This window comes from Xiphophorus hellerii, chromosome 1, assembly GCF_003331165.1.
Source record: "Xiphophorus hellerii strain 12219 chromosome 1, Xiphophorus_hellerii-4.1, whole genome shotgun sequence".
In the NCBI taxonomy this organism is placed as follows: domain Eukaryota; kingdom Metazoa; phylum Chordata; class Actinopteri; order Cyprinodontiformes; family Poeciliidae; genus Xiphophorus; species Xiphophorus hellerii.
In genome coordinates, this window is record NC_045672.1 from 3,502,318 (window position 1) to 3,528,620 (window position 26,303).

General features: G+C 38.6%; 1 protein-coding gene and 2 long non-coding RNA genes across 3 annotated transcripts in view; all 3 read left to right on the forward strand.

Annotated features, from left to right (window-relative positions):
* The window catches only part of LOC116720590 (uncharacterized), a 957,300-nt gene that overhangs the window by 580,740 nt on the left and 350,257 nt on the right, over positions 1-26,303 (forward strand). The window lies entirely within an intron of this gene.
* Positions 15,284-16,853, forward strand: LOC116720608 (uncharacterized). The gene is made up of 2 exons (XR_004339428.1): positions 15,284-15,590; positions 15,682-16,853. It is a non-coding gene; the product is annotated as an uncharacterized LOC116720608 (long non-coding RNA).
* On the forward strand, positions 19,093-25,581 carry LOC116720463 (keratin, type I cytoskeletal 18-like). Its single transcript, XM_032563754.1, has 7 exons — positions 19,093-19,650; positions 21,775-21,857; positions 22,253-22,409; positions 24,146-24,310; positions 24,403-24,528; positions 24,707-24,927; positions 25,014-25,581. Exons 1-7 carry the CDS (start codon positions 19,204-19,206, stop codon positions 25,129-25,131), a joined length of 1,317 nt encoding a protein of 438 aa, XP_032419645.1. The 5' UTR covers positions 19,093-19,203; the 3' UTR covers positions 25,132-25,581.

Sequence of the window (26,303 nt, forward strand, 5' to 3'; positions counted from 1 at the left end):
AGAGTTAATTATTCAGACAAGTCTACACCTGGCCTATGTGTGCTCACACCCCTCACACTTAAAATCTCATTCACAGTTTTCCTTTTAACTGTAATTTGAAAACCCAGTGTGGATTTGTTCTGATGAGGGACCCACCCATGTTAAAGAATTTAAACAGTGTTAATGTCACCTCTTGAACTCCATTAGGTAATCGTTTTGACAGAATTATTTTGTCTTGTACTTCTTATGATCGTCTTTAAGAGCGTACAGTTAAAAGATTCATATTTTATAACAACATTTCAAAGGGAAGGTGATGTTTTTATTAGCAAAAGAGGAAAGATAAATTCAGCGCCTCCAAATCAGAGTCCATGGTCTTGAATCGGAAAAGGGTAGGAGAAGAAGTCCTGCCCCAATAGAGGAGCTTAAGTATTTCAGGGTCTTGTTCACAAATGAGGGGGAAAAATGGAGCAGGAGCACAATAGGTGGATTAGGACGACATGCTGTGAAGCAGGCACTGTACCGAACTGTAGTGGTGAAGATAGAGCTGAGCCAAAAGGCAAAACTCTTAGTTTAACAGGACATCTACATTCCTACCTTCATCTCTGGAGAGTGACTGAAAGATCCAAACGGCTTAAATGAGTTTCCTCCGCAACGTGTCTGGGCACCCCCTTCCCATCTCACCCTATCAAGTCTAGAGATCGGTAGATATAGATATAGAGTCCCTCCAAGAGGGAGTAGAGCCACTGCTTCTCCACATTGAGAGGAGACAGTTGAGGTGGTTCAAGCATTTCCTGGACACATTGGCCTAGGAGTGCCTTGGGATTCTCCTGGAAGAGCTGGCCCAAGTGGCTGGAGAAAGGGAAGTCTGGGGCTCCCTGCTTAGGCTGCTGCCCCAACAACCTGACCCCAAATAAACGGAAGATAATGGATGGAAGGATGAAGGATAAATTCTACATACAGAGGGTTGGGGAAATGATAAAGATATAATACTGTTGGGGCAAAGTGCTGTGAAAAGGTATTCTCCCCACCAAAGATTTAAGAAACACCTTGTCAAAGAAAGGTATGTATCAGTAACCTATCATAACCTGAGTAAACCCATAAACTATTTTTAAATGGTTTTCTTGTTTTTTATAGAGGAAAATAAATCTCTCCAAACCATTCTGTGAAACCCCTTGTCAAATCATTATTTGATTTCACTAGCCACGGCCAGGCCCAATTTTTTGTCAGATCTGCAGAATCAAGAAATTACTCAAATAGAACCTATCTGACAACATGAAGTTGGTTGAAAGATCGCAACCCATCTCGCCCTGGTCAGAAGTTATTCAAGATCAGATGAGAACCATAGCGAATGGCAACTATCAGTGTTCGAAATGTTATGAAGTCATTTCTAAGGGTCTAGGACGCCAATATAACCAATAGACTGTGTCCACAGACTGTGCTTTGAACAACCTTACTCTTGAATTTTAGGCGTCTCCTTTTTGCCTTTTCCCTCTCCCCATTGTTCTCCTGATTTCCACCTGGGTTTACCAGAACTTTCCTGGCTTCTGCTGCTTATAATGCTGTAAAACACATGTTATTAAGAACATATTTGAGAAAACAGGTTAAACAACAAAGGCTTTGTCTGGATAAGTGCAGCAGATTTGCGTGTACAAGGGAGTTGTTAAATTGTCCGAACAATGGGAAAAGCAAAAAAAAAAAAAAGGGGAACAAAAAGATGAAAAAGAAGGGAAGGTAGGAAAAAGTCATAGAAGCAGGGAGGGGGTCCTGTTATTTCCTACCCAGCCGGTATGCTGCATAGAGATAACAGCTGGTAATGCAAAGCTTATTTTTTCTGTACGGTATTGTTTTTGGAACAACCTTTAATCACCACCTTTAATGTTGGTGACTCTCCTGAAGCTGATAAGAATAACGATTCCAAGAACACACACCCTCCCACGCCCAAGTCTATGCTTTAACATTCCCACAGAGGTCGTAGCTGTTCACGGAATCCCTGTTATGACACCTGGGTCAGCTCCAAATGCTCCAACAGAGTCTGAATGCAGGGGTTTAAAGGGCCTGGGTAATGTGAAGTTGACTTTTTTGAGCCATATATACATGGAGTGTTGCCTTGGTTCTTTCAAGCATGTTTGATAAATCCTTTAATCTCCCGTGGCAACCATTCAACTGGGGAAAACACCTGGGTGGACCAAGCCCCGCCTTTGAGATGCAGTTCCTCCTCATTGCTGTAGTTTAAAATTTACCGAGCTTCCGCTTCACACAGCAGCCTCCCCTACTCAGCTCCTTCAGACTAGCCAGAAGCAATTAGCAAACACCTGGTGGAGCTATGCATCTGCTGAGCCCATTATAGGAGCTTCTTTCAGTGAAAAACTGGTAAAAAATGTAAAAGGATTAATAGAGGAGCCATGTTGTGATGATTTCCTGGAGGCGGAGTCTCAGAAAGAGCAGGAGTTTCTTAAAGAAACAGAGAACCAATGTCAAGGCATCAAATTACAAGGTATTTTTTAAATCATATTTGAGATGTATACAGCATTTTTATGACAACTGAAGGCAACATAGTTACTTGATAATGCCATACTCTGCCTGGAAAATAACATAATACTGCTCCTTTAACATAGTGTGGGGTAGACATTGTAAAACATTATATACGGTAGATTTGATTTTTCTTTTACAGCAGAGTTGTTAGTCATACGTGGATACTGAGATCACACAAAGCCAATATAAACCCTTATCGAAACCTCAGAAGGGAAACTTCACTTTGCAAATAAAATGTATTTGCAAAGTGCATCATTTTTAGCCAAACAATATTGAAAACAGATTTGTAAAGACAGAAAGCAAATACAACTTAAAAGGAACTGAGATTTTCAAAAAAATGAAGATTCAAACGACAATGATGGAAGGATGCAGTGAGATAAAACGGTCTAAATCACTTTCTGTATTTAAAAGAAATCTAAAAATCCATCTCACTCAATATGATATTGAATAAACTGATATTTTGTTGTGTATTTTTTTAGTTTATGTTTTATTTATTTGAAATATGTCTAATAGTCATCTGGGTTGAATAGCTAAAGTTTCTTTTTGAGTGAATAGAGAGTACATAGTATATGTTTATAGTTCTTTCTGCTCTTTCATTCATGATTTCTTTTTTGTTACATGAACTATTCATATTTATTACTGAGTGTAAAAAACAAAAACGAGTTCCACATGGAAAGGGTTTTATTGGGGGAAAACAGCAATTCCCACCGTCACAAACTCACAAATTCAGCAAAAGTGACCCAACCCACATGATCCACGTAAACAAATGGAACGGAAGTGAAAATTACACAACGCGAGACGGCAACAGTTTAAAGCTCCTCTATGGAACGAAGAAAAGTTTGAAAGATTGAGGTGAAGCAGATAATATTTCTCACCTGACACTTAACCTCCCTGTGCAACACCTGCAGCACACTGCCCCCTTCTGCTGCAACACAAGCTCTTAGAAACAGTCACTAAGAACAGAAAGCAGTGCTGCAATACTATGAATGATAGCTAAATAATGCTCTCCTGATGTTATTGCATAACAGCGTCTGCCTGTGCAGCCCAGTGGCTAAAGAAAAGGCAGCTGGCTGTGTGTGTTTGTGTGTAACACGACACGCCCGTGCGAGGCCTCGCTCTGCAGATTTGTGTTATCAAAGGGGTGAGATCTTGGCGATGTTCGACCTGACCGCAACATAATGGACTGGAAGCTTCCAGCAGTGGGCAACGTTTCCTATATTCCTATCACTATCAGTGAGCTGTCGTGTTTGGCTAAATAAATCCTAGTAGGTCCTCACAGTGTGATTCATGGCGTATTGGCACAGGCATCCGTGACTAAGCACTGACATCCAGCTGCTGCTCAGACAGACTCTCACACTGCAAAAACACAAAATATTAGATTTTGGTCTAGTAATAGTGCCAATATCTTAATACGCTACAAGACTAACTTAAAAGTAACCTTTCAGAAACATATAGAAGTCTGGTTTAAATCATTTATTCCTTAATATCGACTGAAAAAAGTATTAGTTTCACTTGCAGATAACTTATAACGTGAAAACATTTATTGTTGTAAGTGAAATAATCTGCTAGTGAAGCTGGTATGCTTTCATTAATATACAGCTGATGTGAGCAAAAAGATATTTCTTGTGGTTTCACACACAAAAAAAAAGCTTAAATAAACCTCGAACTGATTTAAAGAATCTTTGGTTTGACCTGATATTAAAATGCAGCTCAGACTCATTTAAGGAGTTTAGAAATATGGCGATATCACTGCTGTTTACATTTCCTGTGTCTGTGTGTTATTTCAATATAATTCTGCTGTTGCCATTTTGACTCGCTGCTACAGATCTCTGGTCTCAATCTGACTGGGTTAAATTAAAGGTTATCAAACTAAACAAAAACTCTCTTTAATTCCTTTAATCAAGCGCTGTGGTTTCTTTAAAACATTGATGATCTGAAATGCTTTATTTGGGAATTGAGTTAAAACTAATTTTTAAAAAGTATTCACCTTCTTGGATGTTTTACCCTTTTCTTTCTTTCTTTCCTTTTTACTTTTACAAAGCAAATATTGTAATGTAATTTGGGGTTTTTATGTAAGAAAATGGATTTCTACAAAATGATGACAATTAAAAAGACATTACAAAATAAGTGTTTCGAAGCTTAGGTCAGTCACTTTAGAGGGGGTGAATATTTATGCAATTATTTTATGTTTTAAATTTTTATTTGTGTAGAAATCAGTTTTCACTTTGACAAAGATTTTGTTTTATACACTTTTTTGGCAAAAAAGCTCAATTATTTGATTGTGATTGATTTGTAAAAGTGATAAAAATGGTGAAACATTCAAGGGTTGAACGATTTTTATATTGTAAGTAAATAGTGTATATAAGAGTAGAAAAACATTTGAAATAATCTATCATCATGCAGCTGTTTACTTTGCAGTGGTTATGTTTTTGAGCTATTTGCCAAAAAAAAACAACAACAAAAACAAAACATTTTAGTTAATAAAAAAGCCACTTTATTAGTTTTGTGGTATAATTATTCTTTAAATCTTTACCAGAAGATCACAGTTTGGTTTCTTTCACTTTCACAGAAGATTTTAGTCAGGAATCTCCCTCTTACACAACTCAAAGCTGAAGTTTAATGTTTAATCTGGTCTTCCTTCCTCCCCAGCAATCCTTACGTTATTGTTTTACCGGTCAAGAGCCTTGGTGTTTGTACAGACACACTCTTATCAGTCGTCTCATGTTTATTTGCAAATAGCAGAGGGAGAGAGAGGCAAACGGAACAGGATCCCAGCAGCTGCAAGGTCAGGAAACGATGGAAGAAGAAGGGAAAGTAAAGAAGGGAGGAGAAAGAGGAGAAGAGCTAAGAAAACAAACTAGAGGCTGAAAAATAATTAGAGGACTTACAACACAAAACACAAGCAGTGTGTGACAGGGGTGTGACTTATAGGGTTGGCTTTAAAAATACAAGGGTGAGGGGTAAACCAAAAAAAAAAAAGAGCAGAGAGTGCATGCAAGGGCAGAATGTATCTTGTGGCTATGGCAACATGAAAGAAAAGGGGAAAAATGTAATAAAGTGTAAAGAAAAGCAGTTCACAGTTCGGCAACAGTATTTACACTCCTTGAACCGTCTCACATTTGTATCATACAGGACAAGACTTTAAAAAATCATTGAAATTGAAAGGAAAAGTTCTAAAGGTATGGGTACTTTCTGAAAGGTAATGTATAAAAAAAGAGCATAAGTTTGGTACAGGAACAGAGAAACAATAGAACAACCCAAAAAAAGAAATCCTAAAGGTAAAAGAGAGGTAGAAACATGAGGAAATAACAGTTTCACGGGGGAAGGAAAGGGGCCCAAGCTTGATAACTTCTGCATTCTTCAGGACGGTCTCTGGTCCTCTTCAGCTGCCACACCTAAATGTCAAAGGTCAAGATGAGAGACAAGCTGAAACAAAGTCCACACCTAGAAGGTATGCACAAAAACAAAGCAATAAGAAGACACATGAGCACCTAACACAAGCAGCGATGTAATGTATGCAAAGGACAACATCTAAACACACCACTCACACAGAGGCTACGTTCCAAAGAGTGCGTGGTGTGTGAGGAGATGTTTGCATAACGATGCACCTAAAGCTGCACATCACTAGAGGGATTAAACAGCAAAAAGGATGTGAAAGTGAGATCAAACTTACAAATATATGAATAAGACACAAGAGATTTTCCTCAATCTCCATAAATCAGGTTCAACTTTGGCTTTTTAGGTTAGTTATAAGTATTTGAAGAAAAACAATGTTTTTTAGACCATTTCCATCAACTTTCATATAACTTTTCCACATCTGCAGGCGAGATACTGAAATTACAACAACTATGTAAGACATGAATGTCATGGGTTGTAAGATTCGAATATACTTATATTTAATTTTAAGCCAAATCCAAAAACACACTGCTTCCTGGTGTCACATAAAAAATTAAAATAAAGCTGGAAAAATAACAGGAAGTGAATTATGGACCTTCACCATAAGACCAATGAGGAAGAAGCCTTTTTTTTTTCAAAAGTAACATAAAAAATGAAGAAATATTGAAGAAACACCTGAAGACATCATCAAGTTAGATCTCGGGCAAACAGGTGATCTTTTAAATGGACAAACGACTTTAAAGATGCCATCAATTTAGCTCCAGAGTGGATTCAGGAGAAAAAAAGGCAATGTTTTGGTATTCCAGTGACAGAGACCTGATCTCAGTTCCATTAAAAAAAAAAACAACCTGGAGGTAGAACTGAAAAGGTAACTCTTAACCCTCCCGAAGACTTTGCACAGCAGTCAGGAGGATAGAGGGGAAGCGGTGGGAGTGTCCCATCAGACCATCAGTCCCCGAAACCACACAGAAAAAATCTTGTAAAAGTACATGTGGGGTCAGTCCAAGCTTGCTGGAACGCGCACAGGATAAAAGGCTTGTTGGGTCCAATGTGCACTATCTCTTAAGACAATGGGAGGGTTAAAAAATACCAACTCAGTTATACCAATTCTGTCAGGAGGAATGTGCCAAAATTCTTCCAAACTCTTGTGAGAAGCTTGTCAAAGGAAACTCAAACCATTTGAAACAATTCCTACAGTTTAAAAAACTATTCTACCAAAGTATACTGCTGTGGACACACAGGGTGAGCTACCCTAAAACATTCTGTCCCTTCATACAGGACATTTTCTTACTTTCTTTAAATCTCAACTTGTCAAGTATACATTAAAATAGGCTCTTTGTGAAACCTTTCTGAAACATTTTTATCTTTTCCTCAAAGATTTCAGTATGGGATGACAATTACAAACACAGGAGAAAAAAAAATTATTTAATTCAAATAATTTGCAATATTAGGACCTTAATCAGAGTAGACCCTAACACCCCTAATATACATTCAAAATTTCATTTGCTCAAAGAAATTACAAAAGTAATACTAACTTGGATCCTGTGAAGGTTCTTCTGTGACATGATTTACACCAGCTAATGGCAACTTGGTCATTACATTGTAATACTGCTAGAATAGACTAGATTTTTGTATCTTTGCTCTTGGTCTGTTTGGATGAAACATGTAGCAAGAACGCTCAGCAGTCACTCGTGTATAAATGTTATGCTGACTGAAGTACTAAACTGTCGTGTCTTGGTATTTCTAGGTTACAAAGTAGAGAGCCGCTTGTGTAACTCAATTTGATTGACAATTTTCTTATCACTCAACTACTGCTGTGGTAGTCATCTGCCTTGAGGTTCAAAGTTTCTTACCAAAAATGGTAAGCTAAAGTAAAATCTATGCCATTTTATTTTAGGTTGCTTATTTTTAGATAAAGTGATAAAACATTTCTCATTAAACAACACAGAAAAAAATCCACAACCAATTTTTACAGATGGTTAGTGTTTCCATAGCACCACCAGAGAGCACTGCAAGGGTCAGAGGATACCCAAGGGTCAGGACTTGGCCTACTGGATGACTTTCCTACATGCCAACATATGGTTGCCAGACAGACAAATTCCTCCAAGACCAGACTAGCCCACGGGAAAGGCACTGAGGCGGTTGCAGCTTGTCAGCTTGCCTTTTCATACAGATATGTTGCAAGTAGTGAACATATGCAATATTTATCAAGTCCTCCAACTGGCTCTGACCGTAGTTCTCGGCAGTTTTTCTCTCTTTTTCATCTGACATGTTCTCTGTTTGTGTGTGTCCTGTTGGAAGAAGGCATCTAAGTCAATTACAATGATTCCTTGCCAATTAAAGAAGTTACCAAGGCCATAAACCAAAAGAAAACTCAAAGGAGAGAACTGGATCATTTTCCCGCTGCTTAGAATGAAAATAAAGTCATCTACGCCCACAATGGCGTGGTGTGGAAAAACTTGTAAGAAAGAAAGATGGCGAAGCAGTGGAACGCTGGAGGAAAATTTAATGGTGTACAGATGTCCATATAGGTAGTGTGTGGGTGTTTTTTTCTCTGGCAGTGTTATGGGAAAGGAGAGGGCGTGTTTCCTGTAGATGGGGATACCCCTGTTATTAAGAGGGATTTCCCTGAACCTTCCTCCCTTCTTGCACGTTTCATTTAGTGTACAATCTATGAGGCAGTGGCTGGTCAGCCTGGCGGTAATTACATGGGAGGAATGAGTCAGCCACTGTACTTGAAATAGACACGCAGCCTCCAAAAAGTCATTACTAGATGGGACAGATATAAATACAAGCTGTGGCGTCAATGGAAACGGGACAAACAAGCTGATCCAACCAGTGGTATTGTCTCAAGATTGATTATTCAGCCTTCATCATTGTCCAGGTTAAAAACATCATACTTTGATAAAGGGAACAAATATTTCCAAGTGAAATGGTTTTCTTCTAGATCTTTCTGCAAATAAATTATAAGTTGTAGAATTTATGCCTACACCTCACATGTAGAGGCTCCTCAAGGCATAAGACTAATCTTTACTGCTATTTTTTCAGAAGCAGATCCTAAACTTTTATCCCATTACCAACATTTATTACAGGTCACTAGCTCAGAGACTAGGGTACTGATGGGGCCCACAGGTGTAACAGCTAAAGAACTACTAACTTTAAGTAACTTTTCACATGAAGGGAGGAAGTTAAGAAAACAAGTTTAATTAGTGTCTTGTTCAGGAGGGGTGGTTGAATGGAGTGTGTGGGGGGGGGGGTCGATAAACAAATAGGGACTTCATTTGCTGTGAGGAAAGACCTGAGCCAAAAACAGAGACATGGATGGACTGAAGCTAACAAAATAGAGCGTTATCACTGAGAAGGAAAGTTCATAAACACTTAAAAACAATTTCTACTGACTGATTCTGGGTTGTTTTTTTTAGCTAGCTTACGTACAAGCTAGCACCAGCTTTCTAGAAAAGTCTAAAGTCACTTTTCAAAATGTTTAGGGATTATTTATGATCTGTTTATTTAGCCTACATGGCAACCACTGAGGTAAATGATAAATTTGTAACTGTGACCTTTTCAGGATTGGTGTAGCTGAGGTCATTGATTCTTGTTTTAGCCATTATGAGGAACCAGCTTAAGAGTTCCTCCACCAATGAGCCATATGCTGTCACTGATGGGAGGATAACAAGTCTGTACAAAATTAAACCAGCTTGATTTGTCTACATTTTTAATCATAAGCCAACATGGAGACAGCTACAGGTCAGACAAAAGTTGAAAGTAATCTGGAAATTCTTTTTCCTAATCCTTCAAATCCAAGATGGCTGACTTGCTAACACTGCTATTAACAACGATGTTAGCTGCAAAAATAAAACTGTTTCTCCTACTCTTATTTTGGATCTAGTAATCAGTGACCTCCACTGAACAATCTTGTTTAAAGGGGTAAAATGCTGTCAAATACACATTACTGAGTTTTATTTGAATGGAATTAGCTAAGTGACTGAATGCCATAGCTAGCAAATGCTACATGTTTTGCAATATAGGACTACCACAGTTAAGTCTCAATCCGAGTTCCAAACAATACATGGGAAAAAGAATTGTGCTACTGAAATAATCATATTCAGTGAATTATAATATGCTTCTGATGAAGTTTGTTTGCCACATTAAAAATACCCTTTTGAAAATAACATCTTTAAGCAAGTATTAAACATGTTAGGCATTAAACCCATATTACCATGTCATAAAGGGTTTTTTTATACCTTGAATACTGTTTTCATCAGCTGTAAGAAAATCATCACAATAAACAGGAATAAAGGATTATAAATATTAAGTATTAAGGCATTGCAAGTCTTACAGTAGTTTACTTTTTGACAGCATCAGACTGGTCAGCTGATAACGACTGGTCAGAGTTATCAGCTGACGGAGGGTGCTTGCAGTTTCCTCTGACGTAGTTTTGTGAGTAGCATGAATGCTGATTGACTGATAAAACTGCATCCAACTGAACAGCCTCTTGTGGTGGCAGGCAAAATCATCTAAACTTTTTCAGTCTGAATTTTTATTTTTTATTTAACCACAACATAGAATGGAAAATTATTGTATTTGAGCTACTGTAGGTATTTTAAAACTAAAACCCTTTTCTTTGGCGTAACACACTCACACATCTATCAATCAATACTTCATTATTCAGCATTCTTCTGCAGCAGACAGTAGTCATTCTTTCTCTCCCCCTTCTTCTCATTCTTTTTATCGCTTGACTGAGACTGAGAGCTCTCTTTGGAGAGCTTTTTCAGACGGTGCCTGTCCACTCAAATGAGTCCATTGTGTCCAGCTGCAGTCCAGCTGCTCAGACACAGAGAGGATTTTCTGAAGAACTGAACAGAAACCGCTGCAGTGCGGGTTGCTTTTTGCACACGCTTGTGAAATGTGGTGTGTCAACTACAGTGGGCTTTTGCCAAGTGGGCTCCACACAACTCCATCACATGTCCTCATCAGGAGTTGTACAATAACAGGCTGACTAGAGCGATTTACAAAGTCAAAATTTGGCAAAACTTTTTCTCATCACCATGGCAACACAGCCAGAACCAAGTTTAGAAGCCTCCAGCGTGCTGTGCGTCACGGGGAGGAATTCTGGGAGCAATTACTGAGTGGGAATGTGGGGAGGGAGGAGGAGCCAGCGTGGCAAAGAATGTCTGAGTGAGAGAAAACTGTAGCTGTTATTAGCAAGAAGGCGCAAGAGGACCTCCTTAGGTGGAGCATAGGATTTTGGGCTTGGCTTGTTTTGAAAAATGTTGCTCATCCGTAATGATTTAACCTCCACCCGACAGTAGTTACCAACACCTGACACGCCTGTCAGCAGCCTTATCTACGGCATTATTTCAAATCATAATATATACGATTTCACAATTGCTCAAGAACAACAGGTCATGGTTTTATTACAGAGGATTTCCTCCTTTAAATGAACCTTTACCCTGTCAGTGTCTTCCCCCACACATTCTTTAATAGCAAAATACATCCTGTTCTCTCAATACATTCCCATCAGTTATTTCTTCATTTCTGTTCTGCATCCAACATCCACAAAACTCTTGACTCTTGAAAACTTTACGCATCACTAATTGTCAAGAGATTTGCTCAGTCCCAAAAGCTGTTGCAAAATCTTTAACTCTTGACTTTTATACATGACTGAAATTAGTTCCAAAACCCTCCATCCCCGATGAACTTGCTGCATATCGTCATGTGCCACTTTTTATTGGGGATTTACGAGCTGGAGCAACACAAAGTAATCCATCAAGGTGACCTGAAAGAACAATACAATGAGACCCCTAAATAAAGTCCAGTACAACTAATGAGTTTTGATTACTTAAAGGCGGAGTATTATGTAAAATCAACATTTTTTACGTTATGCTACAAGCTTATTCCATCAAAAACATACCCAGAGTGTTGCTTTGATTCTCCCGTGGCAACCATTCAACTGTGCAAAATGCCTGGGTGGGCCTAGCAAAGCCTTCAAGGACAAAGCTCTTCCTTCTGCCTCGCAGAGCAGCTCTTCCCCCCTTAGCTCCTTCAGACTAGCCCTCAGAAAATAGCAAACACCTGGTGGAAATGCGCATGTGCTGAGCTCATTAAATGAGCTACTTCTCCAATTGAGAGTCTGTGTCCAACTACAAATATTGAAACAAGATGACATGTGCTGCTGAAATTGTTAAAGTTCTCAATGAGAATGTTTCTGGAATTCTTCCCTGCATAAACAATATACAGTGTTCTCTTATGCTGACTCCATGTTACTGATCTACAGAAACAAACTAAATGCAGCAACACCAAACATTCTGAAGATGAGGGAGAGAGAAAAGTCTAAACCTTTAGGCCCAGACCTCAGCGGAGTAAATTACATGCCTGCCTTCTGAGGGGCGTGACATATCCGCTCATAAAATCCTGGTTTCACCACAAACCCTGGACTAGTAAAAGCAGCATAAACTTATACGTAACATTTTTACAGTGAAACCTTCTCCAACGTCGCCCAACTTTGAGGCACTCAACATATTACACCTCCCAAACTCCACCCTAACCTCAGACTCAAGCAGCTTCAGCATTTTTAAACTTCAGTCTGACTTTCTTTCCTCTTTTTTCTCTTATCACCTTGAATTTCCAGTCATTCTAGAAGCAACTGTAAAAACCGTTCTGTGTGGTATTCTTAATATCTCATTCCCCTTTCAGACCTGTTGCGATGGCAGAATTAACTTGGCTCATGTTAATTGGTTCTCTCGCAGCTCTCAGCGGATTAATAATTCAACTTTATGAAGTGAAAGCTTTCAAAGGTCAAGACCAAAGGAAAACGTTCTGTGTGAGATTTGCCATTACTGCAACAGACCAAGTCACACAGGTCAGAACAATAACTACATGCTCCTGCTAGCTCAGGTTTTAACAAGTAAGATTAGTTACCACAATTATACACAGCTGATGATACACAGCTCTACATTACAATGTCAACAAGCAGTTCTGAACCCATCTAAGCACTAAACAGATGCTTAAAGCAAATCAGTGGTGAACCATAACTCTCTCCAGATGAGCAGAAACAAAACTCAAGTTATTATCTTTGAACCTAAGGAGGAGTGATGTAGAGTCAACACACAGCTTCAGTCATTACAGCTGGAAACCAGAGATCAGGCCCGAAATCTGGGAGTAGTGATGGACTCTGACCTGAACCTTCAGGGTCACATAAAGACAGTTACAAAGTCGGCCTTCTATCACCTGAAGAACATTTCCAGGATTAGAGAACTCTAGAGAAACTCATCCATGCAAACTGGAATGTGCTATACAGACAAACTTTACTTGATTGAATATAACTTAAACAGTACATTTTAAAAAGAGTGACAATACAAGAGTTTAACCAATAAAATCTGTGTCTTATTAGGCATTCATTATAGTGGGGTAGATTTGACATTATTTAACCCTACTTGCTCATTTGCATTTTACCAACGGTGATAATAAACAAACAAAAATTGGTTTATGATTAGGGCATATTACAGTAATACATGTTTTAAATAATAGAAGAAAAAAAGGTCTGTAAAGTCAAACATCTATTAAGAAAAGAGACTTAAACATAAGAAAAGAAGAAACTGTAAAAAAAAAATGCAGCTTTTTTTCTGGACTTCCTCTAATGCTGTTGTTTGTTTAATCATATTTGTTGTTCTGTCTTCATTTATAAATTCATTTGTCATGTGATGGGATTATCCCACCCTGCATTCACATGTTTATAATTTTTTTGACTAGTGTTCCACCCTGAAGACCACATACTCAATGTCCTGGCTTGACTCTAAGCAGACCTCCTGACTCTTGACCTTTGACTCATCTGTCCATCCCATCCCATTCCAGTAAACAGAGAAACTTTCAGCTAAGACAACACCCTGACCTAACCTGTGACAGCCATGTGCTAAACAACGTTAACAGCTGCAACGCTTTAACTAGATCGAGCCGTCTCTTTCATTTGCACCTTTGTGAAACATACCCCGTTAATATAAACTCTGTTAAAAAGCATGTAAAGTGACTTTGTCTGGTATTTGGCACCTGGGGGCCTTATCTGCCCTGACAGACATGAAGGATAACAAACAACTGACAGGAATCAGCTTTTCCCTTTAATCAGAAGGACAATCTGAAAAACACTCCGTGACATCATGTCTGTTTTTCTCATTTTCTCACAAACATCCTGGACTGCCAACACAGACGGTTCGCCGATAACAGAACTCTGATCAGTGATTCAGCTTTTCTCCACATCGGGCCACTGCACCTGGTTGGAATGTTCCACACACCTGCAAATTGTCTACACCCAAGTGTCCGCCATCTGTATGATGGGGTGTGCGGGTGGGGGTGTGTGTGTGTGTGTGTCTCCACTCCTCCAGTGAGTCATCATGAGCTTCTTAAGGTCTTTGTCGACCCACAATGCAAATCTTTGTCCATCTTCTGCTAATGTCGAAAAAACACAATTCCTTAATTTCAATGTTTCCATTAAATAAGAAATTAAATAAAAGTCCCACGTAAATAAATTTGTTCACGCTGTTACTGCACAATCTGTCACAGAAGGATGATACATACCTTTGGTTCATTTGCTCATACGCTGAAGAAATACTTCTGGATTATTCTTAAACGTACTTCAACAAAGTCTAATATTTTAATTTGTATTAATTCAAATGCTACTTGTTATAAGACATATTTTCCAAGACAATGCTATAATTCTAATAAATAATTGTCATAATTTAAATTCAAAGATTATAATTCAATAGAAAATTGTGTATTGGATTCACGAGACTGTTAGCTACTGTCAATGCAGCCTCTGATGGACTTATCACAGACAAAAAAAGAACTTTATTTTTATGATTAGATTTTGTATGACATAACTAAATGTGTTATTGGACTGTACAAGAACATATACCAAGTGTTCATTAGTAAAACAAATTTGATCACTTAACACCGGCACATAGGTTTACTTGATTTAGTTTTTTTCAGCAGAAGTCTAGCAAAATGTGGTTAAGCTGTTTTTATCTTCATTTCTTGTTATTCTCTGCACTACTTTTATAACTACAATGGCATTAAAAAGAAAAACCAAATACAAACACCCTCCTTGGAAGTATTTTTGTTAGCACATGGGCAAATTAGCCAATGGATCGAGTTTCTGGAGCAGATCGTGCAGTGACACACGCGATAAGTCATCAAAAACATGCCACGAAATGACCCTCCAACTACTTCCTGTTGTCTTGTTCTTCATCGCTTGCACCAGTTGTAACATCCGGCTGTTGATCATGTGACTTGTGGGATACCAGAAAGTATTTCCTGTCCAGTTTTGTGAAATAAACCAATTTCGATACGAACAAAACAAAAAAACATCTCATCCTAGTGGTAAAACTTTTCATTTTTTCAAAATTGCTCCATTTCCATTGATCAAATTTATTTTTGAAGTGTCTAATTGCGCATTTGTACTGTGAATGGAAACACAGCCGTGTGAGCTGTGCTGCATATTCTCGCACTACTACCCAGAGACAAACTGTCCCATCCAAAAGCTCTGAGGTGAAATTGAGGGAAGAAATGTGTGAGTGAGTTACAACTGACAGTCTTTGTGAAAGCACTTCTTCAGCAGAAGCCTCACGGAAATAACCTCTGATGGTTTGTGCCGGTAATGAATGACGTGTTGAGAGAAAAACAGCCAAAAGGTCAGCCAGCTTTTCACACAGGACTAGAAGCTTGACAGTCTCTTGGCTGGAAGTGCAAAGGAGATTTCTGACTATTCATTCTTTGTTTCAGATAAGCCTGCTCAGATTTTGCACATTTTCTGTGGGTGTTCTGGAGACGAATGTGAGGCCCCCCGAGAAAAAAAGGGATGGTCCCACAGAGAAAAACAGCTCCACGGTGCCAGACAGCTAGGACCAGAAAAGGCAGCCTTTTCCAGTAAAGAAGAGTTTCAACATACAGACGTCAACTGTGAGCCAACTTATGTTTTAAATGATTGCATTAGGTCGTATTAACATCAAATGCTCCCATGTAACCAAACATGACTGTTCAAATAAAAAAGTGATAACCTTTTTAAGTGAATATCCCATTGACGGAATTTGTGATTCATCAGTTGTTACTGTCTTGTGACTTTCCAGATTAAATAGATCTTCCATTTAATCTTCCCTTTGAGTCAAGAGACAGTTTAAAAGATAACTACATTTGTATGTCTCATCTTAAACTTGTTCATAGATAATAAAAAAAAAATCAAGACAAGATTCTCTGTTTTATCTTACCACGCATCATGTTTTACTGAGTTGCTGTGAGGACAGATATTAGAGAGAGTGAAAAACCAAAATGTTCAATTCACTATGTTAGACTTGGAAAGGTGTCTGAATGAATACATGAATATTCATCATGTGTGAGGAGTTATCAACCTTTGTAAGTAATAAAAAATGTAATGCATTAAATCTATTTAACTAATTCATTAAAATAATAAGTTACAGTCTTGGTCCTAATAATGATGCATTGCAGTGTCTTTTTGTAGGTACCTGAGTGGACAAAAGGGCAAAAGCACAAGCCAGCCTTTAAAGTCTTTTGGTTCTATCTGTTTATAAAGTGCAGATTCCCAACAAACATCATATTTAAAAGACTGAAAATAAAAGTGAAATGAAAATAACTATAAATAAACATATATAAAAACATTGAAGCAAAAGCTGATTTGTAATTCTGGATATTTAGAGTGTGTTTTACTCACTTAGTGCTAATCTCCAGACGTTATCTCTATTACCAGATTCATTACATGCACATAGCCCTTTGTAAATATTAGGTGATGATATCATTTAGCACCAGGTGAAATCTCCAAATATTTCTTGGACATTTTTCTCCATTGAACATAAATGGAGAAATAGAAATGGAATGGTGCTCCTTTCCACTGATGCTAATTCCTAAAAAAAAACATAAAAACTCTTAAACTTCAGTGTACTTCTGCTAATATTTTGTTATATAATTAAGTGATTTCTTATTGTGTCAGCTAGAAAAGCCGATATCTTTTCACTTAAAAGACTCTTTAAAACCCTCTCTCTTTGTCACAAAGAAAAGCTTACAGAGGCAGACTAATCTCCATCGTTCATCAAAACATGATCTCTTTTACACTCGTTATCTTCCCCTTACCTTAATATTTGTTTTGCTCTAGGTGTGGCAGCCTTACAGACCAGACTAAATGAACCAAAAAAATGCACTAAATGCTTCTCTGTTAAAGGACCTAGCGTGACTGATGTGGCTATTATCTGAAAACTGAGAGAAGACTGATAATTATCTAAAAAAGTTATTTTTTTAATCTTTAATTCATACCTTTACTACTTTTAGCAATGCTAATTGCTCCCAAATAAAGACAAGATTTATTTATTTCTTTAATTTAGCCTTAGCTGTGGTGTTAATACGTCGCCTTTCAAAACATTTTCTCATGCACCGACTTCAAGGTTTTGCTTGACAGGAATCTGTTTTGTTTTCATTCTCAATGATGGCACAAGAATGGTTTCAATTTAATCATGTTTAATATCCGGCTGCATGTTTCTTCATGAAAATCAAAACTAAGGAAAGATTTGACTGAAAAGTGAAACGGTTGAGCTAACATGTTTTCTTAGGACAAGTTTTTACCAACGAGTCACACAATGTGTGGGAAGACATTTCTATTTCCAAATCATAAGTATTATCATTGCTTAACAGCTTGAAGTGATTTTGAAACAGTGGTGACAGACAGGTGTGTTATAAAACACCCAGTTGTTGTAGCCCTCAAACATGCACTATAGGAAAAACTGCAGAGGCCCAAAAACCCCCAATAGCACACCAGATTTTAATCTTTGTTACAGGCCAAGTAGTTTGGTGTGAGTCTGTGGAATGTGCTTGTGTTAAAAAGCAACAGGAGGGCCCCTGAAATATGTTTACTGCTGCAGAAAGTCATTGTTCTCAGGTATCTACTAACAGTCTGTGGAATTGTTCCTTTGTTTGACCGTATCCTTTATGGAAAGGGGTGGTGGGCAATCGGACAGACATCCGGCTCTGCGAGACAGACAACAAACAGTGTTGCACATAACATCTGGAACAAAACTATGCTTCAAACACACATTAGAGTTTCTGTTGGATTTATTTGTCAGACATGGTGCAATTCTTCAGACAGTTTAAGATGCCGCAGTGAGAGATAAGTATAAACCAGTTGATGACATGTAGCGTAATTGCTTGTTTCAGTTGAAATAGTCACTCACCATGAGTGACATGACCTCATCCAGTCCATCGCATGGGGTGATGAAATTAGGTGAGTAAAATTCCCTGAAATTAGCTAAAATCAGGGTGGAGGGTGTGTGACATTACACTGTAATAACACCAACATGGTTGTTGTCAGTTAGCAAGTTAAGCAACACCTTTTTGAATTTAAAGTGAGTTTTTGTAATTCCAGTATATTTGGACCAGATTGAATACGTCACTGGTTTGAGTTTGACCTTATTGGAAGTAGTTTCCAATAAGGTCCAATAATAAACTAAATTATATAAACAGAAAAAGTATTAGATTATTTCACTTATAACAAGATATTTTTCCAATGTTATAAGTAAAATATTATCCCAATGGAACTAGTCATTTTTCATCAATATTAAGGAATTATTGACTTAAAATAAACTCACATCTTGCTGAGAAGAAGAAGGGGGAGACTCCTGTGAGTTAGTTTTGTGTCTTATTTGAAGTGTATTAAGGTATTTGCACTAGACCCAAAATACTTTGCATGAGTTTGTGCTTTTGCAGTGTAGAAGTATGAACTTGATTTTATACTCATCTATAGCATCATCCAACAAATTACCATTCATGTTAACTTGGTTGTAACATTCTTTCTTAATTAGTGTTTTCAATATTCACATCTGTAACTGGGACAATGCATGCCATTATGAGAAAGAATCAATCATGTTAAAATTCTTTCTAAATCATTAATGAAGTGGTGATTAAATAAGAAATTAAAACAAGCCTTGAGGCTTTTTTTTTTTTTTTTTTACACTAAATGTCCAACTATTATTGTCAATTATTTCCTACAAAACTTTCCTTCACATCCCTCAGGAGAGCTGAGGAGTGCAACGATGTGGTTTTGAGTTCCTCTTTGTGGAAAACAGGGAGGAGACATTAAGGGGTGGACTGAGGGGCGGACCTGTTAGTCCACGCGCTTATATATTCTAAAAGGCTTCCCCCTCTCCTCCTGCCGCTTGTCTGTGAGCTCCAATTTCTGTCCCCTCAGCCTCTCTCTCTCTTTGACTCACAGTCTGTCTCACTGAGTCTCAACACTCTAGAGCAACCATGCAAACTACCAGGCAAACTGCATACTCCATGCGTTCCTCTACCAGCAGCAGGGCCCCTGCCATGTCCATCACCCGCACCTCCGCTCCTGTCTACAAGGCCCAGTCCATCCACGGCGGTGCTGGTGGCTCCCGCATCAGCGTGTCCTCCAGCTACAGAAGCTCCCTGGGAACCGGGATGGGAGCCGGGATGGGAGGCGGCGCCGGGGCCGGGGGGTTCTCCAGCAGCGTCCAGGTGAGCGGGAACAGCGCAGACATCATGGGCAATGAGAAGTTCGCCATGCAGAACCTGAATGACCGACTGGCGAGCTACCTGGAGACGGTGAGGAACCTGGAGAAGGCCAACCACAAGCTGGAGATAAAGATCAAAGAGGCCCTGGAGAAGAGCGGACCTGACTTCAGAGACTACAGCAAATACCAGCCCATCATTGATGACCTGAGGAAGAAGGTAAGGAGGGAAGGGTGGGGGGATGAAATGGGCAGACATGGGAATGTGTTTATTATGAAGTGTTGAAAAGAAAATATGTGATGGACCGCTAGAGTGAAAAAGGAGAACCACAGTGAGATGTTGGGGAAATGAAAGATTTGGGATCTGTTGACCTCAAAAGAAATCAATCCAGACTAAAGAGTACAGTAAAAATTGCAATATCTAACATTACAAATGTGATAAAACTAATGAACAGCTCTGGTTTCTTATTAAAATGCAACTCGTACATGCGTCAAGGCATTTTCTGTTTTAATAAATTCCTACGCTGCATGCCAGAGGGGCCCAAAGTCTCCACCGGAAACAGTATGGAGGAGGAATGTAACAGCGTCAGCGATCGCACAGACAGGAAACCAAAGCATAACAAAAGTGGAAAAAGTCCAACTTTAAAAGTCAACTTCCAGGCCCATTCATTACAGTTTCAACTATGATTTTCTTTCATTGGATCTAGCTGAACAATAGCAGAAAAGGCAGATCACACAGAAAAGGGAATGTCAAGAGATGACAATCTCTGTATCTTCTGTATGCCAGCCTAAGAACTTACTAATAAGTCTGCCACTCAAATGAGTAATAAGCTAGAAGTAGTTGGTTTACAGATGTTTACTTCATATTCTATAAAAAGAGGTCAGAATGAGTTAGAATGAGTCAAAGGAGTTTTTTTTAATCTAATGAAACCATTCCATTTGTGTTGGCTAGGTTCCTTCAGTATTGGGAAACCCAAAAAGTACTTTTGTTCTAACCCTTTGAGTAGCAGTTCAGAAGCATCAAGGTCAGCAGAAGTGGAATTTCTTTTTTAAAATCTGAAGCAAAAATTATATAAAGGGGTTTATCTTTCAAATCACATAACAGGAAATACTTTATTAAACTGGGGTTGTTTTACAAATACGAAGGGAGCAAAGTTTATATAAACAAACATTGGGGGGTAAGGGTTGGCTATTTTTTGTCTTGCTTAAAACAGATAATTGCTAAGTTAGTGCCCTTCCACCTCAGTTTTATCTTAGAAAACAGTGACTGTCACAGCAAAGCTAAAACAGATCAACACACTAAGTCAACTATCCATGGAGAAACCCACATACACACACAATCACAAGACTGGACAAGCACACACACCCACGCACACACACACAACCACCAAATCACCACCTGGGTCATGCAAATGTTAACAGGATAGATCCTGCTCTCTGGAGCAGAAGAGCTGCCTGGCAGTTTTTTATTGGCTCATGGACTTTGTCACCTGGTTGCCTACCTGCTGTTCATGCCAGCCTTATCAACCTTACCGTGACTGCTAAAGCAACCACCTGGTTTTAAAAGTGGTTAACTCTCACTGTCCCTGAATGCACCAACAGGCAGTGACATTTTCTCTCCAATCCTTTTATAGGTTCATGAAATAAGCAAATTTTATGATCCTTTAGTTTAAAGTTGATGTTTTGTTTGTTGTGTCAGGATATATTTTTAAGTTTTCAACATTTCTCAAAGAGCTAAACCAGTACAATTGTAAAACTGTGTGTCATGTTTTATATTTAGCAACTTCTGTTGCTGCTACCAGAAGGCATCGATCCTGGCTTGGCATAAATGTACACAACCAGTAAAACTTTTTTTTTTTACATTACCTTCTAAGCTTAGCTTTTAGTCAGAATACTTTAAGGTTCTAATACTATTTTCAAAAGCATTTATCAAAGAGATATTGCAGGACCATTTACAAATTTGTGTTATATTTAGCTACTTGAGTGCTGCTACTGCCAGCTAGTTAGCTGAGGTTTGCTTAATAGTACGAAAAATAGCTAGCTTAGCTTCTTCCTACCAATGTTAGTTAAAGCCCTTTATAGAGCAATTTTAACTAAATTAGTTGTAAATCTCCTTTAGGTTAGCTCCGAGTAGGTGTAATACTTTTTAACTTTAATCAGTCTTTAGCTTAGCTTAGCTTAGCTAGTTTCAAATTAACATATATGCAACATGAAAAATTACCTACAAAACAGATTATTGTGCTGAAAAGGATAAGTGGTATCTGTTTTTTTGAGTATTTTTTTGGTGTAGTTTATTTCTTCAACTCTAAGACGTATTAAGATTTGTTTTGTTAACATTTTCCAGATTTTTGATGCCACCACCGACAATGCCCGACTGGTTCTCAACATCGACAATGCTCGTCTGGCAGCCGATGACTTCAGAGTAAAGTAAGACCCGCCTGCTATGCCGCTAATATTGTAAAACACAAAGGCAGACATCTGTGGGCACACACCCTGTTTTACTACAGAATGGGTCTGGGTAGTGCAATGAATAAATCCTGTCATGATCTAAGGAGGCAGTCATTTGTCTCGTAGTCATAAATCAGCACCCTTGCATCATAAGCGGTGGAGACGCTGCAGTTGTGTCATAGACGTAAGCAAACACAGCTGGCCAGTGGCAGCAGAATTGAATGGTGACCTCTAAATTTTGTGTACATTCAGTCCTAAAGAAACAAACACAAAATATTTTATCCTTGACTACAAGACATGTAATTCCATAACACAAGATATTCCTGATGATAATTTAGTATCTGATATGCTGTTTGTGGTTGTGTATTGTTCAGATACGAGTCTGAGCTGGCCATTCGTCAGTCTGTGGAGGCCGACATCGTCGGTCTGAGGAAACTCATCGATGACACCAACCTGAGCCGCATGAACCTGGAGAGTGAGATCGAAACCCTGAAAGAAGAGCTCATCCACCTCAAAAAGAACCATGAAAATGTGAGTTTAAAGCCAACGCTATTCCAGCTATGCTACTGCACTGCACAAATATACTTCAAGAAATACTCCTGAAAACACTTAAGCAAAGGTCCACACCCTTGAGGTATCTGGATAAATATTTGCACACAAGCTCATCTTAATAACTCCTGCTGTAGACATTTACCTAAAGCACACAAAGATGCCGTGTGGTCAGCTGCAGGGCGTTCTTAAAAACAGGCGTGAGAAAACTCCACGTTTAAATCTGCTAAGACATCTAAAATATCTGTGTGTGAATTCTGTGGGAAGCCTCATCATAAAATTCCTTACAGTCCACACTTGGAAACAGCACCGCAGAATTAAAATGATTGGAATTCGAGCAGAGAAGCCAAAACACAGCCATTTGTTTACTGAGGAAAGTATTAAACTAACTATTTACGTACCCAGACAAAGATTTAGATATGACTCCTGTATATTTATCTGGCCATAGCATATGATTATGGCTTAGAGGAGGCCTGGAGTCACAGACAGGTCATGGTTCACCAGTCATCCATTGTGTTTGTTAAACATTGATTTGTTTGTGCATTTTTGAGAAGTCAAACAAGATCAAAAACAGAGTAAAAAATAAACCAAGCAAAAAATAAAACTAGTAGATCTAAGAAAAACAATGCCTGGATATTTATTATTCAAGTGATGTCTGTGTGGTGCAATGCCCTCACGTTGCTGTAGGTACATAATTTTGTTCGTACTACGTTTAAGCCATTACTACGTGCCCTGAATGTAAAGATGTATGCTTTAAGCTGGTGATCCTGGATTTCTACTGCAGAACTCTAATTTTGTAGTAAGAGAGGAAGCAGTACTTGAGTTGTCTTGAGTTGAACAATAAAAACCTGTTGACATTAGCCTTGAACGAAGCCCTTCACTTTAAGAACCATCTTACCAGGCGGTAGGTCTTTGGAAGTTCTTGGTATTAGCATTTGTATTGTGACAATGAATTGGCTATGGGCTATTTGCCACTAAAATCCCACCTGTGTACCTCATACTGACAACAAAGAGTGCAACTTCAATGTTTTTTGAGGGGCTTTTTTTGAGTCTGGACTTCATTCAATCCCCTAAAATCTCCTCAGATTTGAACTGAAAAAGTCTACAATGAACAGAATCTTTCACATTCTCTAAAACACCATTGGAGATTCATAAAACCTTTAATATATTAACCTATTCACAAATATCTGGGCAGGAAAATCTAATTGAGCCTACAGAGCAGGTAAATTACATATAGGATCTATTGCTTGGTGGGTAGTTGAACAAACAAGAAGGCATAAACTATGGTAAATGGCCTGTACTTGTGTAGCAATTTATCAAGTCAGAGGACTCTGCTTCACACTACATTCAGTCATTCACCCATTCACACACTGATATGGTAAGCTACATTGTAGCCACCTTGTAACTTACCATACAACTGCAGGGCCCTTTGACCACCACCAGCAGGCAAAGTGGGCGAACTGTCTTCACCAAGGACACAATGACAAAAAGGACAGAGTGGGGGTTTGACCCATTAATCACTGGTTAGACGACGAATTCCTACCATCTGTGCCACTGTCCCCTGAATTAGGCCTTATATTGTTTGTAAAAAGTATAAAGACAAAATATAGCTAGAATCTTGTCCTATTCACATCAAGTATTGGTTTGTGAGCTGAGCTCATTATTACAGTCCTAGGGTTTGCTAATAATACTTGTGTCCATTTTTGTGTTTCTTTTAGGAAGTCATGGAGCTTCGTAACCAGATAGCCCAGTCTGGTGTTCACGTAGATGTTGACGCTCCAAAGGGTCAAGATCTGGCCCAGATCATGGCAGAAATTAGGGCTAAGTATGAAAAGATGGCAAAGAAGAACCAGGAGGATCTCAAAGTGTGGCATGAATCTCAGGTAAATGATTTTTTTTAAAAAGCTGTCTTCACTCAAGAAAGCTTTTCTCCTTTTATCAATGATCAAGTGATTAACACATCTTTTAATTTCAGATTGTAGAAGTTCAGACACAGGTGTCACAGAACACAGAGGCCCTCAAGGGCGCCCAGACAGAGATAAACGACTTGCGCAGACAGATACAAACCCTGGAGATTGAACTGGAGTCACAGAAGAGCCTGGTAAGAAGATAGCAGTCAGCACATACTTCATTTACCTCAACACAAGCTTATCCTCCCTCACAACAATGTCCAAGTCAGCACACTCTCTTCATGTTGCTCACCGTTACATTGTTGACACAAGCTTTACACTCTGATGATCACTGTGTAAACCCTTAAAAACCCTTCATTGTCCTTACAGAAAGGCTCTCTGGAGGGTACGCTGAGGGACACAGAGTTGCGCTACAACATGGAGATAGAGTCCCTTAATGCTGTTCTCCTGGGCCTGGAGGCGGAGCTCACGCAGCTGAGGAACCAGATCCAGCTGCAGTCACAGGATTACGAGGCCCTGCTGAACACAAAAATGAAACTGGAGGCCGAGATTGCAACATACAGGCGGCTGCTGGACGGTGGAGACTTCAAGTGAGTACAATTTTTGCACAAACCATCTAAAAACCCTACTTCATCAAATTTGTAGAGACTAACAGAAATTTGATGTTTTCCTGTAGGCTTCAGGATGCCTTAGAAGAGCAGAAAACAATGACCAAGACCAAAGTAATGACCGTCACACAGACCCTGGTGGATGGGAAAGTGGTCTCCTCCAGCACAGAAACGAAGAACCTTTAATCATAGCATGTGATTGAAAGACCCAAGAAACACTAAAACAAGAAAACAATTAGCAAAGTATTCGTTTTTATAAATGTATCAAACTTTATATGCAAGAGATACTCATAAGATCTGAGCTCTTTGTTAAGCTTCACACCCAGGCCAACCAGTTGTTGCAGAGGCTGATGGAAATTGGATGAGAGGAAAACAAAATCATCAGTTATTTATTTAATCTTGGTTTATTTATGTCATTGTTTGCTGTCCTTTAGATGTTTACAATAGTTTGCAATTGGTAGATTTTGTCAATCTATCACAAATCTAACAAATTGAGAGAAATTTCAAATTGAAAAGGGTCCAATTAAAAACCATTTCAAAATACATCTTTTTGCCTTTGGTTTTCCTTTTTCCCAATTTGGTCTGTCTGCTGCTCGGTGGTGATTAAACATTTCAATAAAGTTCTTTTGAAAAAAATCTGAATGTCAAACTGTGTTATTTCTTCCAGATTATCATCAAAGGGTCTTTTGCTTGGCATTACAATTGTAAGCAAACAGTGAAAGTAATAAAAAATGGGCCTCCTAGAGTTCCTGTATGATAAGCATCATATCCTTCACTTTGTTCACTGATGATCTCTGCATTTACTTTCCATAAGCCCTATACTGTGGAGATTCATACTTCAAAAATAAAAATCGGAACAATTGCAGGAAGGTTAACTTTTAAGAGCTTTTAAGCCTCCAAAGTAGAGAACAGACGTTTGGGTAACGATAGGCCCTTTGAGCCGTCTGGCGTTGTTTTTCTTGGTCTGTTAGTAACACATCTCTGCCAGAATAAACTCTTCCACTTTCATTTTGAATAAAAAGGCTCTACTAGTGCAAATCATGCTGGCTTTGATCTGTTCTCTCCCAAATGAATAGGGCATTTTGTTTCAAGCCATAGTTTCTTACAGATGGAAAAAAAGAAAAAAAAAATTCCTAAAGCAACTGATGAATTTATAAGCTGTTCCCCAAACGAGAGCAATTTATGTCTTTCAGATGTTGAAAATATACACATTTGGTACCCTGAACATTATTTGCGCCATTAATTTCGACATGCGAGACTCACTTCCTGTCATCTCCCAGTTTCCATGAAAAGTCAGCACACATTTAGTCTTTTATAGATATATTGCCTGAAAGGGGCAAAGTCTAAAAAAGGTACAA